General features: G+C 37.4%; 1 protein-coding gene across 2 annotated transcripts in view; it reads left to right on the top strand.

Moving 5' to 3' along the window:
• Positions 1–16,288, top strand: part of abca7 (ATP-binding cassette, sub-family A (ABC1), member 7) — a 38,110-nt gene that overhangs the window by 15,919 nt on the left and 5,903 nt on the right. Inside the window, exons 14-45 of one of the 2 annotated variants that reach the window (XM_084100532.1) lie at positions 406–628; positions 756–977; positions 1,151–1,355; positions 2,230–2,343; positions 2,572–2,743; positions 2,895–3,026; positions 3,330–3,469; positions 3,577–3,714; positions 3,798–4,018; positions 4,558–4,615; positions 4,765–4,967; positions 5,276–5,378; positions 7,112–7,135; positions 7,245–7,393; positions 8,087–8,211; positions 8,295–8,387; positions 8,479–8,671; positions 9,700–9,794; positions 9,881–9,913; positions 10,001–10,106; positions 11,276–11,350; positions 11,435–11,604; positions 12,138–12,315; positions 12,404–12,519; positions 12,781–12,925; positions 14,029–14,152; positions 14,255–14,384; positions 14,480–14,603; positions 14,685–14,747; positions 14,858–14,964; positions 15,131–15,272; positions 16,084–16,218. In XM_084100532.1, the coding sequence (XP_083956658.1) occupies positions 406–628; positions 756–977; positions 1,151–1,355; positions 2,230–2,343; positions 2,572–2,743; positions 2,895–3,026; positions 3,330–3,469; positions 3,577–3,714; positions 3,798–4,018; positions 4,558–4,615; positions 4,765–4,967; positions 5,276–5,378; positions 7,112–7,135; positions 7,245–7,393; positions 8,087–8,211; positions 8,295–8,387; positions 8,479–8,671; positions 9,700–9,794; positions 9,881–9,913; positions 10,001–10,106; positions 11,276–11,350; positions 11,435–11,604; positions 12,138–12,315; positions 12,404–12,519; positions 12,781–12,925; positions 14,029–14,152; positions 14,255–14,384; positions 14,480–14,603; positions 14,685–14,747; positions 14,858–14,964; positions 15,131–15,272; positions 16,084–16,218 (4,258 nt within the window). The remainder of the gene's footprint in view (positions 1–405; positions 629–755; positions 978–1,150; positions 1,356–2,229; positions 2,344–2,571; positions 2,744–2,894; positions 3,027–3,329; positions 3,470–3,576; positions 3,715–3,797; positions 4,019–4,557; positions 4,616–4,764; positions 4,968–5,275; positions 5,379–7,111; positions 7,136–7,244; positions 7,394–8,086; positions 8,212–8,294; positions 8,388–8,478; positions 8,672–9,699; positions 9,795–9,880; positions 9,914–10,000; positions 10,107–11,275; positions 11,351–11,434; positions 11,605–12,137; positions 12,316–12,403; positions 12,520–12,780; positions 12,926–14,028; positions 14,153–14,254; positions 14,385–14,479; positions 14,604–14,684; positions 14,748–14,857; positions 14,965–15,130; positions 15,273–16,083; positions 16,219–16,288) is intronic. The other variant, XM_084100533.1, reaches the window with a different exon arrangement.

The raw sequence follows: 16,288 nt of genomic DNA, 5'->3' as shown, positions 1-16,288 counted from the left end.
TGTTTTTAATATTGATAATAATAAGACATTATTTTCGAGCATCAAATCTGAATATTATAATGATTTATATAGGATCATGTGACACTGAAGACTGGAGTAATCGTGCTAAAAATTCAGCTTTGCATCACAGGAATAAATTACATTTTAAAATATATTAAAATAGAAAACAGTTATTTTAAATTGTAATAATATTTATCAGTAATGTTGTTTTTACTGTACAGCCTTGGTGAGCATAAGGACTTCTTTCAAAAACATTAAAACTCTTACTGACCCCAATGGTATGGTAGTATTTGTATTCAAGGTGTAAGGAAAAATGCTATTACTTTTTGCTTGATATTGAGTCATAAAATTCCAAAATCATTCAATTTTTGAAACTTGTCAATTACCTTTTTTCTCTTTTTTTAGCTTCATACGTGTCCTGAATCGTTCTTTGCCTCTGTTTATGACATTGGCGTGGATCTATTCTGTGGCTATGATCATAAAGGGTGTGGTCTATGAGAAAGAAGCTCGTCTGAAGGAGACAATGCGTATCATGGGCCTGAGCTCTGGGATGCTGTGGCTCAGCTGGTTCATCAGCAGTTTCCTGCCCTTCCTCTTCAGCGCTGGACTCCTTATCGCCGCCCTTAAGGTGAACAAAGTGACAGCTCTCCTGAGCCTAAAGTTCTCTTTGATGACGCCCCTTTAAAGCTTATTTTCTCTCATCTGTCGAAAGAGTGCCCTGTTTGATCTCTCTGTCTCTCTTCTCTCTCCTGCAGTGGGGAGATATCTTACCCTACAGTGACCCGGCTGTTGTTTTCTTCTTCCTGACTGCATTTGCTACAGCCACCATCATGCTTTGCTTCCTCATCAGCACATTCTTCTCACGTGCTAACCTGGCAGCAGCGTGTGGAGGACTCATTTACTTCACCCTTTACCTGCCATATGTGCTGTGTGTGGCCTGGAGAGAATATCTGACCAGCACACACAGGATCTTAGCGGTGAGAGCTGAGCCGTTACACGTCTTCACACAACACATATAATAATATATACGAGAATGAGATTTGCAAGTTGCAAAAGAGAAGATTATTAGAAAATGACAGCTTGAACTTCTGTCTGTTTCTAACAAACCCTGCAATTCAGACGTCTGAAGCAATGACTTGTTTCCCTGCAGAGCTTCCTGTCTCCAGTGGCCTTTGGTTTTGGCTGTGAGTATTTCTCTCAGTATGAAGAGCAGGGTGTGGGGATCCAGTGGTTTAACTTGAGATCCAGCCCCATGGAGGGAGACAGCTACAACTTTACCACCTCCATTGTGATGCTGTATGTAGATGCTGTCATCTATGCTCTGGCCACTTGGTACATTGAAGCTGTTTTTCCAGGTAAAGCATCTTTCTGTGAGCAAACGCAAAATGATATACATGCAGTTCTAGCTGTGTCTTCCTTTGATAGTTAATATGAGTTTGTGGATTCATCAGTGAGTGTGTTTAGATGTACACTACGCTAAGTTTTGGGTTGGTGAGATTTTTTTATGTTTTTGAAAGAAGTCACTTATGCTCACTAAGGCTGCATTTATTTGATCAAAAAAACAGTAAAACAGTAATATTGTGATTATACATTAATTGATATACATAAGTGTAATTTATTCCTGTGATGGCAAAGCTGAATTTGTAGCAGCCATTACTCCTCTCTCAGTGTCACATGATCCATTTTTGTGGATACCGTTATACCCCCCCCCCCCCCCCCAGAATTCTTTAATGAATACAAAGTACAAAAGAATAGCATTTATTTGAAATTATTTATATTACTGAGAATAAAAATGTAATTATTGAATTTTCAATTATTATATTATTTGAAATCTTTTGTAACATTATAAAAGTCTTTTTAATGCAATTTAATGCATCCTTGCAGAATAAAAATCTGAATTTATCAAAAAAAGCTCATTATAAAAAAACAAAAAATTCAATTATTGCGTTTAATCCTCAGACATCCTGTTTCACAGCCAGATTTTGAGTGAACTGACAGAACAATGGTAAAGGTATTTAAAAAGCAAAAGTGGGGTAATATCTAGGTCATTCATAATAACATGGTACTGTGTTGGGACATGTCAAACAGAATTTGTTTTATAACTTCTCGGCTGATTAAACATAGTATATTATATAGTATATGACAAGTGTATGATTGTGCATGTAAACACACTCATTGTGTTGAATTAGTCTGTGTGACAAAATGTCATTAATTGGATGTGTTTCACAGGGCAGTATGGGATCCCCAGACCATGGTATTTTATCTTCCAGCTGAATTACTGGGGTGGGGTTCCATTAGAGGTGGGGTTGCCCATTCCTACAGCACCTATAGAGGAAACAGATGGTAAGAGCATCAAACTACAAGTGGCACTGCGTTTGTAATACAGAAGTTTTAAGTATTTGTTTTAGGACAACATATTTGGATTAATACTCTTGGTTTGGTTTATGGTTAGTTGCATGTAATTATGCACAATTTATAGTTATTACTATAGTAACTGCATGTAACATATGTAACAATGACACTGTAAAATAAAGTGTTACCAATATTTCTTAATTACAATGTTTATTACAGATCGGATTGAAGCTGAGCCGACAAGTCTGATTCTAGGAGTTTCCATAAGGAACTTAGTAAAGATTTATAAAAAAGGGTCCAAGCTTGCTGTCAATCACCTTAACATGAAGTTCTATGAGGGCCAAATAACCTCTTTTCTGGGTCACAATGGAGCTGGCAAGACAACCACCATGTGAGAGCTCAAAAAAATGAATCTGTACAAATATGTAATATGTTCTTTAAACTAAATTTAAATCTTACTAAATTTACTTTATCAAGCTCTAACTAATTGATTAGCTTATTACTGCAACTCATTAAATACTTCATGATGTTTTGACTCACAGGTCCATTCTAACAGGACTGTTTCCTCCCACTGCTGGTACGATATACGTGAAGGGAATGGACATTCGCACAGATATGGACATAATCCGCAGTACTCTGGGAGTTTGTCCCCAGCACAACGTCCTCTTTGACATGTAAGGCACCAGTCAACAAAAAACAATAAAAAGTGATACCGTGATCATTTTACTTGTTTATTCTACTCTGAGAGTTTGTTGTTGTTGTTTTATAGTTGATACCTATACTGGTTATTTTTGTTAACTGATTTTTTTTTACTGACTATTTTATATATAATATAATATCAACATTATTAACATGGTACCACCATAGTACTCTCTTATCATAATGCAAAACATTTGTGTTGCCACATGAGACGAGCTCAAACTTTCTATACTGTATTTTTTTAAATATTATTGGTGTTCTCTTGTATATCATTGAAGCCTGACAGTGGAGGAGCATGTGTGGTTCTATGGTCGAATGAAGGGCATTAGCATGGAGGAGGTGGAGAAAGAGATAAATTCACTTCTGGAGGATGTGGGCTTACAACACAAACGACATGAGCAGACTAAAAACCTTTCGGGTAGGTTAACAAATATATTCATTTCAAAGCCATTCACTTGTTCAATATATGTTATGGTGTTCTCTAAACTGTGACCTCTACCATTTATTTGGTTTATTTCTTGACAGGTGGCATGCAAAGGAAACTGTCTGTTGCAATCGCTTTCATAGGTGGGTCAAAGGTTGTGGTCTTGGATGAACCCACAGCTGGTGTGGACCCCTACTCCCGCCGCGGGATTTGGGACCTTCTGCTCAAATACCGTGAAGGTCTTTTAGAGCTTTGTCTTTTGAAGACTGAATATAATCTACTGGTCTGTCAGCTATCAGACTTAACACCCTTTGAATTTCAGGCCGCACCATCATTCTGTCCACACATTACATGGACGAGGCTGATCTCCTTGGTGACCGCATTGCAATCATTTCCCAGGGAAAGCTGTGCTGCTGTGGAACACCACTCTTCCTCAAGGCACGTCTTGGTACAGGATACTACCTTACGCTGGTCAAGAGAGAGATGCATAGGACACCGAGCAGCATCAGCACTGGCAAACTCCCTTCAACTGCAGCAAACAAGGTGAGATCTCCCACATGAAAAGCAGAAGCCAAGAGGGTTAGGCATATATTCCAGTTCCTATTGAGTACCCTGACTTTAGCACATCATTTATATCAAGGCTTCCCAGACTTTTTTGCCAGCTGAACCCCTTGGACGTACAACTTCAGTTTCTACTTCAAAGCAGCTCTCCAGTATGTTCATGTTTTTACTCGCGTCTGACCTCGACGGACTGAACAGAAGAAATGAACCGGAGAAGATTTCCATGCCAATGATGGCAGAATCGCCACAAACCAATAGTAGTTTGAAGGTGTTTACCAGCTGAAGAGAACTTTTCCATAGTTTACTTTGGCAAGCTGTTTCGAACTCCCGAAAACAACTTCCAAACAAACTTGGTTTTGGCCTGATTTTGTACGAAATGCTTCACACCAGTTTGTTCTTTGATTTTGCATGAAGTATGTCAGGGCCTTTAGGCAATAGGTCTAAGGTTATGTAGTTTAAAATTTTCCTCACGAAACCCCATTTTGAATGCTCTCCTGCATAATATTTATAATATGTTTCAGGACAGCGAATCCTCATTAAGTGATGACACAGGACTGGGCAGTGAAGAGAATGGATTCGGTGGGTACAGCTTTGCCTTACAGGAGTTGTTTACATCACATCTTGCCATATTGTCTAAGCTGCCCTGCTGTGTTTGTTCTTAGTGTTGCCATGCTTTTTAAATCCAGGCCTCAGCATTATCTAAGGGCTCTGATACCTTCCTGTCTTAGATGTTGCTGCCCTAATGGCTCTTGCACAACAGTACGTCTCTGATGCTCAGCTGGTGGAGGACATTGGCAGAGAGGCGGTTATCAACTTGCCCCATGCTGCCTCAGAGGATGGCAGTCTTGCCCTCTTCCTGAACGAACTGGACAAACGGCAGGGCGAGTTCGGCGTGGTCAGTTACGGGTTGTCAGACACCACGTTAGAAGAGGTGAGACAGTTCTGAAGCACCAGTTTGTTTTTCCCCACTAATACATTCTCTCTGTAAAAGGATTTAGGCCCTCAAGGTTGTGGTATATGTGTCTGTCAAAGGCTAGTCATTATCCCATTCAGACGGCAAAAGAGGCAAATCCCTCTTCAACCTTGGGTGGGTTCTAACATTAGTTAAAAATAAACAGCAACTAAGTAGAGAGTGTTTATCCTCATGGCTGGTTTTGTAATCTAATAAGTCTTCCTGCCATGTGGAGGCTGAAGGGGCTTTGCTAGACTGTAATATTTAGCTCTGTCTGTATATTTTAGATCTTTCTGCGTGTGGCAGAGGAGACAGGTGTGGATGCCGACCCTGAGGAGCCACCAGCATCTCCAGGCCACCAGGGGGCGCCATCTGAGGACCGAGACACAGGTAAATGAGAAATACATTCCATACCTGCTGAGTCAAACAGATCAAATCTGTGGCCGGTTGCATAAACGGTTTAGACTAATCTTACAAGTTAGTCATCTAATTTTTTATTTAGGACTGGTCATAACTTTCTTATGTCAGTTACAGAAAAAAAGTAGATTTGAATCCAAATCCTGCTAGTTGGTCAGACTAGTTCTTAAGACATATGCTGAATTCATAACCACATACCAGTATGCTAGTATGCAGTTCGTAATTCAGCAACAGTCTTAACATAGTGGCTATGCTTATGCAACTGGCCCCATTTTGCATACTAATGCTGTATTCCATTCAAAGTCGAATGTGTGTTGATGAATAAAGAAACAAAATTGCAACTAACAGCTTTGCAGGTGTTCCGTTGCATAATTTCCATACATTAGACAATGCTATGCAATGCAATGCAATGCAATGCAATCTGTTGTGCAGGTGTATGTTCATAAAAAAAAGATCATTTACATTGTTTTACATATCTATCTCTGCTAATATTTGATAAACTGAGTTTATTGACAAGCAGGATTTTTTAACAGAACTGTCACTTTTCTGTCTTATGTCATAGCTCATGTACATGTACAGCATTTTATGTCTTGCAAATTTATACAGTTTTTTTTCGTTGATGTAAATGTTAGATGTATTGTATGAACATTGTTGCAAATTTTACTGACTTAAATATGTCATCAAAATACAGTTATCTAGCTGGAAAACATATGACAAATTTGCAAGGGTTCTGTGATAGATGATTTGTGATTAATTAAAATGGGTTAAAATCATAAACAAATCACCATATTCCATAATATGCAAAATTATATTATTTGATATATTTATACAATTATATTTTTTATAATATTTCCATTTAAAGTGAATTGATTGTTTTATAGCTGTCATGGAGTTTAATTATAGTCTGTTATTATTGTATAAAATTGACATTTTCTGTTGTAATTGTTTGTATCAGTGTTTTTATTGTTAAATAACACACTTAGCGTTATCGTTAATTGAAATAAAATATAAATATTAGATGAAAAAAATTATTACATTTAAAAATGTAAACAAAAATTTTAAATGTTAACTTCGCAACCAACAGAAAAAAAAAAGTTTAAGGTCAAGAGTTAATGTTACTGAAACTAAAACAACAAATGTAATAACAAAAATACTAGTAAAAGTAAAAAGTAATTTAAAATATGAATACATGTTATACTAGTATATAAATAATACTTTATTGTGGTTGTTATTTTTAATTTTTGTTTTATTTGCTTCTTGAGATAATATTGTTAAATGATTGTATACAATTAACTAAAAATATAATTTTTATTATGAATATTGTAAATTATTACTCTTGAGTTTTCCATGAATAGAGCCTTTGATGCTGGTATGGCATTAAATTATAAAAAAATAATAAGTAAAACATTTATATAAATAAAAGTAAATTTTTGTAAATAAGAAATATCAGTATATTTTTTTCTGACATATAAATAATATAGGGAATATACTATTTTTTTATGTGGGACCAGTGAAGATTTTGGTGGGGCAAGTGGGCTATAAATCTGGGCCAGCAGATACAAAGCATACTAAGATGATAGCTTGCATCTAATTGGGCATACTATACGCATATAAGTATACATTTGAGGATTAGATTTGGTTGTGTCATGAATTTTACAGATATTTTTGTTTGTTTTGTTTTGTTCTTCCCTCTGCTTCGCTGGCAGTACGGAAACAGCCAATCAGGAAAGGTACAAAATAAAACAAAACAGGCTGTAATTAGTGTTGACGGGCAGTAGCGCAGGTCAGAACAGCTGTAATGAGACGTCATTAACCAGAAGGTCTTTCTCTGGCACACAGAGGCCCAGGAGACAGAGCCGCTGAGTGGGGATGGTCAGGGTGGCGGTGCTCCTCTCACAGGCTGCTTGCTGACATGTCAGCAGCTTCGAGCGCTTTTCACCAAAAGACTGAAGTACGCTCTTCGCAGTCGCAGAGGCATTTTTGCACAGGTACACACAGTTGTGAATACAATACAGATCATTTTGAAATGATCGACTAATAGTTATTCACATTTTACTGATTTTGTCAGTTCCAAAGTCTACCAACAGCCTTGTCAATGGATAATAAAGATTTGTTTAAATAAATGTTGAATTCATTTTGTGTCTTACTGCATTAAATAAGTCAACCTATTTACTTTTTTAAATGTTCTGGTTTAAATTTTCTTGGTGTTATAGTGCATAATACAGGTTATTCCAAATGGAAAGAAAATCACTCTGCTTTGACAGCAGTAATTTCTAAGTAATTTGGAGGTAATTTGGCAGTTCAGTTAGTAATTCATAGTACATGTTGTTCCTTGTCTTCCACTGAGGTTTTTTATGGTATCTTGAAGGGATATCAGTATAAAATCAGTTTCAGATCATATCAGACTGTTCTGCCATCCAACACTCACTTAAAATTTATCACTTAAAGAAAAAAATCAGCTTTGCCATCACAGGAATAAATTACATTTTAATAAAATAGAAAACAGTTATTTTAATATTTCACAATTGTAGTGTTGTTACTGTATTTCTTTATTTTCTTTCAAAAAAATCTTTACAATCCTACACTCACGTTAGTGTACCGTATTTAAAGAGACCTCTTTGTTTCTTTATGTTGCATTTTGTGTAACAACAGTTGATTTATGAGGCCATCATGTTTTGCAGATTGTTCTTCCTGCAGTTTTTGTCCTTATCGCTCTACTCTTCAGTCTTATTGTCCCACCCTTTGGGAAATATCCATCCCTGGAGCTCCAGCCGTGGATTTACGGGGAACAGTTCACCTTCTTCAGGTACTCATTCAGAGATGGAGAGTTTCAAGAAAAAGTGTGCTGTCACCTGCAGATCTCTTACCTATTATCTCTTTCCCATAAAGCAATGATGCCCCACAGGACCCAGCCATACAGAGCCTCCTGGATGCCCTGCTAGATCCACCCGGGTTTGGTACTAAATGTATGGATCCGAGCAGGTACGATCCCTGTCATTAGGAATACAACAACAGTAAATAGGCTATACAGCTTAATTAATGTAACGTGATGCTTTATTTTATGCTTTCTCAGTGACAGAGAGTGTTTAGAGGAAGCTGAAACAAAGTTTGTCCGGCCCCAGATTCCTTACAGCATGTGGCAGCTCTTTCACAAAGGCAACTGGACTGTAGAAAAGCCGTCCCCTGACTGTGAGTGCAGTACTGAAAATATCCGCAGGATGCTGCCGGAATGCCCACAGGGAGCAGGAGGAATCCCCCCTCCTCAGGTCAGTAAAATACACTACTGTTCCAAAGTTTGGGGTCGGTAAGATTTTTAAAAATGTTTTTGAAAGTCTCTTAAGCTCACCAAGGATGCATTTGTTTAATGAACAATACAGTAAAACAGTAATATTGTGAAATATTACTACAATTTACAATTGTTTTCTATTTTTATATGTGTGCAAATGTAATTTATTCCTGTGATGGCACATCTCATTAGTTTCACATGATCCTTCAGAAATCCTTCTAAAACTCTGATTGGTGCTCAAGACACCTTTCTTATTTCTTAGTATTATCGATTTTGTGCTGCTTAAACTTTTGTGGAAACCATGATACATTTTTAAGGATTATTTGATGAATAGAAAGTTCAAAAGAACAGCATTTATTTGAAATAGAATGCACAGTATGTTGTAAGATATGTATGCTAGCATTTACCAAATATTGTAAACAGTTAGCATGTTCCCAGAAATAATCTGTCATTGCTAATAAAGGTGTTTAATGTAAATAAGCAAAAAGCAGTAAGTATAATATTTTAACATAAATAATCAATAAATAAGAAATTAGAACACTTGTCAAAAACACAGATTTAAAGGGAATAGACAGTTTTTTTGGTCCCACTTTATATTAAGTGGCTTTAAGTACTATGTACTTACATTGAAATTAATAAGTTGATACAATGTACTTATTGTGTAACTACATGTTTTTACATTGTACTTACATTTTAAAAATTCCTGCATGTAATTACAGCTGTAATTAATTTATGTAATTACATTTGTAATTACACAGTTGACCCTTCCCTTACACCTTAAACCTACCCAATCCACCACACCTGTCCCTAACCTTACCCGTATCACACCTCAATAGCAGCAAAAGTGTTTTACAATACAACATGAACACAATAAATACATTGTACTTATTTTTTTATATAAGTACATAGTACTTAACGCCACTTAATATAAAGTGGGACCGTTTTTTTTTATATTATTATTATTTATTTTCATTTTTGTACTAACACCTCCACCGTTTCCTCATGTAGATCAAACAAATGACTGGTGATATCCTGCAAAATCTGACAGGTCGCAACATTTCTGACTACCTCATCAAAACATATCCCCAAATTATGAAGAAAAGGTTTGATTTTCATTTATTGTTTTTTAAAATACTCTGTAATATTGTTTTGACAGCACATATGTGTAATTTTTGTCTCTCACATACAGTTTGAAGACGAAAAAATGGGTAAATGAATTTAGGTGAGTTGATTACCATCCAAGATCCAAACATTCACCATGTAATTTCAGTTTGATTTAATGTTGGGTTACTCTGCTCACCCGTCACAGATACGGAGGTTTCTCTCTGGGGGCTAAAAGCTCTCAAGCTGTGGATGAGCCACATCACCTAGAGGAGTCTGTTTTGGCTATTAGAAGACGCTACAACGTTGCAGAGGTGTGCCATCTAAGTTTTTGGGTGATTAAACTATTTTGTTGAGTGTGTTTATGTGCTGGTACCTTGGCTGGTTTAAACCCGTCATGGAGAGCTGACTCCTAAAGTTTTTCTGTGTGGTGATTAGTTCACAGCAGAGAGAGAAATTACGTTTTTTACTAAATGACAATATTTGCCCCATTAAATTCATTTTCAGGGGCATTTTTACCTTTATAAGGGCAATTTTTGCCAAATTTTTACATTTAATCAATAGATAAAATAAGACCCTACAGGACTGTTACCAATCAAATGAAAGCAGTATTTGCTCTGCGTGGCATGAGGTGGCATGAACGCATCTACACTGCAGTTACATATGTATACATATGGTAATAGTATGAGATTTTTTTTTTAATATATATTTAAATATTAATTATTATTTTTATTTTTAATTGTATTTAAAAATATTAAACTAAAATTGCCAGTAGATGGCCGCAAGTTGCAGTCTCAATGAGTGAGTCGAGGCATTCAACTGGTTCATTGAAACAGCTGAGTCATTCAGGAACAAAGCAAGTGACTGTCTTTTTGAATAGGTCATTGAATCATTCACTTCATTCATTCAGAAATTAAACACCACCACTGTGAACACAAGAAGCTCGAAGACACACAATGGTTCTGCTGTTACTTTGTTTGGAATTTTTTCTTTTTTTTGGCGAAGTAGAGCAAAAAATATTATGTGTATAAAATATCACATGTAATGTTGCTTAACTATATATGTTATACGTTATAAATTTAAAAGACAAAGGCTTTTTTGCCCTCATGTCCTGAATTTTAAAGGCATTCTAACTGCATTCTAACGGGCAACATCTTGCAGTGAAAGTGTACACTCTTACACATTTTTTTTTGCAAAGTGAGTGACACTACAGTATTATTGTTGATGATGCATATTGCACACACCTAGTGGTTGTTAAAAGGGGCAAAAAAATCCTATAGACTTCCACTGAATGAGCCATGTTTTGCAACCAGAATGTCATAGAGGCTCTTTTTACTTGAGACAGAAAAGAATCACCCAAAACACCCTGGCAACCACATAGTAGTAGAGCTAAAACATTCAGAACATCTTAGCAACACTCTGGCAAACACCCAAAGTACCCTAGCATCATTACTGTCAGTTTTGCACTTTTGTTCTTTTACAGAATGGCTCTTTAGATCAGCTCCTTCACAGACTACCAGATGTCCTTATAGGACTCACCAGCCAAAACAATGTGAAGGTGAGTAAGACACCTGTGAGAGACCTCTCTCAAGCTCAAACGTCTCCTGATCTCTTCATTCAGCTGTGATGTGTTCTCTCTCAGGTCTGGTTTAATAATAAAGGATGGCATGCCATGGCATCATTTGTGAATATTATGAACAATGGTCTCCTTCGTGCCAACTTGCCACCTGACATGGAAAGACGCAAATATGGAATAACAGCCTACAATCACCCACTCAACCTCACCAAGGAGCAGCTGACAGAGATGGCCCTGTATGTAACCTTAGTTTGCTGAGAGGGTTGAGGGGGAATTTACTAAAGCGGCCTTTTCATTATCTCAGACAAACGACAGACAGGAAGTCATTCAATATTTTAACTTTTGCGCTAGACTGTATGCAACCGCCAGACCGGATGTGATGTAATCTAATCAAAACTATTAGATTAGTGAGAATTACCAATATTTTTACACTAAAATTCTTTAAAGACTATTTCTTTTAATGCCACTAGGGGACAAATGCGACAGTTGTATGCAAATGCACAAATTTGGATTACAAATTATTCCACCGTCTTATAGCCTTGCTTGCATGCACTGTCTGCATCAATTAACATCCAATTGACTAAATAAACTATTCAAATGAGGTAATGATACAAACAGCTACAAAAATAGAAATACTGTGAATTCATTGAACCAGCGCAACTGTTTAGCGAAATCGTACCTAAGTTTTCATGACACTGTCCTGGGAAAAGGTGCAACTCTAGTAAAGCTAAAAATTTGTCAATGCTTTTTTTCTTTCTGATCTTTGCAGAATGACTACCTCAGTGGACGTTCTGGTGTCCATATGTGTTATTTTCGCCATGTCATTTGTTCCTGCCAGTTTTGTGCTGTTCCTTATTGAGGAACGAGTCAGTAAAGCAAAACATCTGCAGTTTGTCAGTGGAGTGAAGCCAATCCTGTACTGGACTACCAATTACGTTTGGGACATGGTCAGTTCTGCAAGTTTGATGTGGCTGTGAAATGTCTTAAAATGGTTATCCAAATTGATTTCACATTTGTGTTGTTCTTGTGTTTCAGCTGAACTATACAGTACCAGCCGCTATGGTGGTCTTCATCTTCATCAGCTTCCAGCAGGAATCATATGTATCTGAGAAGAATCTGCCTGCACTGGTGCTCCTTCTTTTGCTCTATGGGTGAGAAATTATTAAATCACTGGGCATTTACTGGTTCATTTAGCACATTAGTACACTTATTAACACTGCTGACAAATATATCATATGTTTTGTTTTGGTGGGGTCCCCAGCATGGGATCTGGAGTGCTGGTCTCCCCACAGCCTGTTTTAGCAGTTTAATCAGTTAAACTTCCTTGGTCAACCATACTGGTCCACCACCTTGTCCAGCTCTAACCAGCATACATCAGTAATGCGTTGTTTGTTTGTTTGTTTCTGCTGCAGTTGGTCTATCACTCCACTCATGTACCCAGCCTCCTTCATCTTCTCCGTCCCCAGCACTGCCTACGTGGTTCTCACCTCCATCAACCTCTTCATTGGCATCAATGGCAGTGTCGCCACCTTCGTCTTGGAACTATTTATCGATGAGGTGAGGGACATAGACCAAAAAGATACTGACTGGTTAACCTGATTAACCCATGTACAACATGTTCTTGGGTCAACATCCTTAGTTTTGGAAAAACATTCCTATCAACCATTCTTTACTTGTATTTAATTGCATATGACACTACTGTTCAAAAATGTTGTGTTGGTTGTTTTTGAAAGAAGTTTCTTATGCTCAGCATGGCTGCATTTATATGATCAAAATGACAGTAAAAACAATAATATTGTGAAATATTATTACAATTTAAAATAACTGATTTCTATTTTAATGTAAAGTGTAATTTATTCCTGTGATGGCAAAGCTGAATTTTCAGCAGCCATTCGTTCAGTCTTCAGTGTCACATGATCCTTCAGAAACCATTCTAATGTGTTGATTTGGTGCTCAAAAAACATTTCTTATTTATAAAAAAAAAAAAAGGTCCTAGGCAACTGACACTGGATGGCCGAAATCCATCAGTGTGCAGTATTTTAGTTATTGTTTATGTTTCTAGAGTGAGCCATGGTTTGAAAAAATGCTTTTTTTTTAACGGGAAGAAGTCCCTTGGATCCTTTTTTCTATAAATACAAGTTTAAAACCCAACCAAAGAGCACCCTCTGGGATTGCTTAACAAAGGTCCTGCCAGCAAGCCACACCAAGATGATTTCCTCGAAACATTTTTTATTATTAATGTTGTAAACAGTTGTGATATTTAATATCTTTGTGGAAACCATGACACATTTTATTCCAGGTTGTTTGATTAATAGATCAAAAGAACAGCGTATATTTAAAATTAAAAAATCTTTTGTAACATTATAAAAGTCTTTACTGTCACTTTTGATCAATTTAATGACTGCATCCTTGCTGAAAAACATTATTAATGTCTTTCAAAAAAAGTATTATGGTAATATATATACTTCTACTAATGCTACTTGTTATTTATTTCTTCTTCTCTTTATTGGTATGATAGTAATAATAGTAATAAAATATGTATAATATAAAATATAAAATCAAAACAAATATTCATTAAAAAAAATGAAAAAAAAAAATGAAATGGAGGCAAAAAATAAAAATTTCATCTCTTCTTTATTTGATTTGCATGCTGTACTCAGCATTTGAATGAGGTCAACAGGATCCTGAAGAAGGTGTTCCTGATCTTCCCTCACTTCTGTCTGGGTCGAGGTCTCATTGACATGGCCAAGAACCAGGCCATGGCAGACGCATTTCAGCGGCTGGGTATTTTTACAAAGAGCTCTCTCACTCATAAACAAATATTTCTGCAATAGGCATGAACAACTCTAAGTTTTGAAGATGAATTCATTTTGTTGATGTCAACAGGAACCAAACAGAATCTGGACCCTTTATCCTGGGATTTTGTCGGAAAGAATCTTTTTGCCATGGCGATGGAAGGAATTGTGTTCTTCATCTTCACTGTTCTCCTGCAGTATAAATTCTTTGTTAATTTTAGGTACATTTGTATGTTTAAATATCGTGACATTGAATAAATCAACACATACATACAGCTGTGTAGTTGTTCCTGATAAATACATATTTTCCCTTTAGCCGATGGTCGGGCTTTGTGCTGCCCCCCCTGGGCACGGAGGATGAGGATGTGGCGAGAGAGAGAGACCGTGTGAAGAACGGTAGAGCTCTGGGAGACATTCTCACCCTCACAGACCTTAGTAAGGTACAGAACCAAACAAACAGCTGTATAAGATGTTGTTTGGTCTATTCAAGGGTAAAATACGGACTCTTTGTGTCTCTGCAGGTTTATAAGGCAGGCAGGAAGCCAGCAGTGAATCGGCTTTGCTTGGGCATTCCTCGGGGAGAGGTAAGTAGAGTTTCGTATACCAGAACTCTCCTGGAAACATTTAAACTAGCACCTTGTTTTTCTGTTGTTATGGTTTAAACTGCTGCAAGTGTCTTCTTTTCCCATGGCAGTGTTTTGGGCTTCTTGGTGTTAATGGGGCTGGGAAAACCTCAACCTTCCGCATGCTAACAGGAGACACCCGCATTACTTACGGAGAAGCATTTCTTAGCAACCACAGGTTAGACCATTGACATGTGATGAACATTATAGCAATATTTTCACAATAATTACAATGTCATTATTCCCACAGTATAACAGTTATTAGAGTTTCGCACATTACTTAGTATTACTTTACCCTGGCAACTACCCAAACAACCTAACATACATGCATTTGTTTTATTTAGTGTTCTTACAGAAATGGAGAAAGTTCATCAGCTGATGGGCTACTGTCCTCAGTTTGATGCCATCAGTGACCTGCTGACAGGACGTGAGCACCTGGAGTTCTACGCTCGCCTCAGAGGAGTGCCAGAAGCTCATGTTGCAAAGGTGCAGCATGCCCCAAAATCATTATTATTATTATTATAAAAGTGCAATGTGAGAACATAATACTAGTTATCAGGGTTAAAAGAGCTAAGGGTCTCAGTGATTCCAAGCTTGTTTCAAATGGACCCTATAGTCATAATATATTTGTATATGGTTGGCTTCACATCTTCTGGCAAGTAGGGGTTTGAGACCCCTTTTCTAAAGGCTGTGACATGCCAAGCTGATGGTTGGTCATTGGCCAATCTCGGGCCATCATTAAGCATCTGTGGGCCTAGTTTTTGTTGTGTGTTCCACACCTCTGGCACTAGTCAAACCGTCTGCGTCTTGTTGAATCGCTGTGGAGCCTGTCAATGAGAGAGATCACTCCGATTGGCTGTTCAGCTTAGTGAACGAGTGCACGAGATTAAAAACAAAAGCAAGCAAATGACCAAGTCAAGCGGGCACAAACAGAAGGAGCTTCTCATTTTCATCTTCATCTCATTTGAGATGATTTTCATCTAATCCATCTGTGGTGAATGAGATTGGTATAAAAATGGTCAGCAAGGACTGCTTTGTTATAGTTTGTATTTCCTCAGTCCTTGCTCTTTTTTTGAATGCCGAATGAAGACTACCAAATACTAACTACTGCCACATACTCTCATGTAGATGCAGAACGTATGCTAGTTGACCGTAGACTTTGCGGTGTGCCAACTTTTTGGCGACATGAGGCCACAGTTGACCTTCGTCTCCTCTAGTTCTCTGATGCCGGTTTTGTTGTGATTGGTCCATAAGCACTGTAGCTAGCTTACAGTCTTTTTTCATGCCTGTTCTGTAGGTGGCGCAGTGGGGAGTGCAAAAGCTTGGTCTGAGTCAGTATGCTGAGCGAGAGGCTGGGAAATACAGTGGAGGAAATAAGCGCAAACTCTCCACCGCCATTTCCCTTATTGGAGCTGCACCTGTCATCTTCTTGGTATGTTTAATACCATCACACTGTTGTATGATGAAGCTGTAAATGGCATTTTTCAGCCTCATCTGTGATT

The sequence above is a fragment of the Abramis brama genome (genome assembly GCF_963993115.1).
Source record: "Abramis brama genome assembly, chromosome: 23".
Lineage (NCBI taxonomy): Eukaryota > Metazoa > Chordata > Actinopteri > Cypriniformes > Leuciscidae > Abramis > Abramis brama.
Note: the sequence above shows the minus strand (reverse complement) of the source record. Positions and strands in the feature narration are given on the sequence as shown.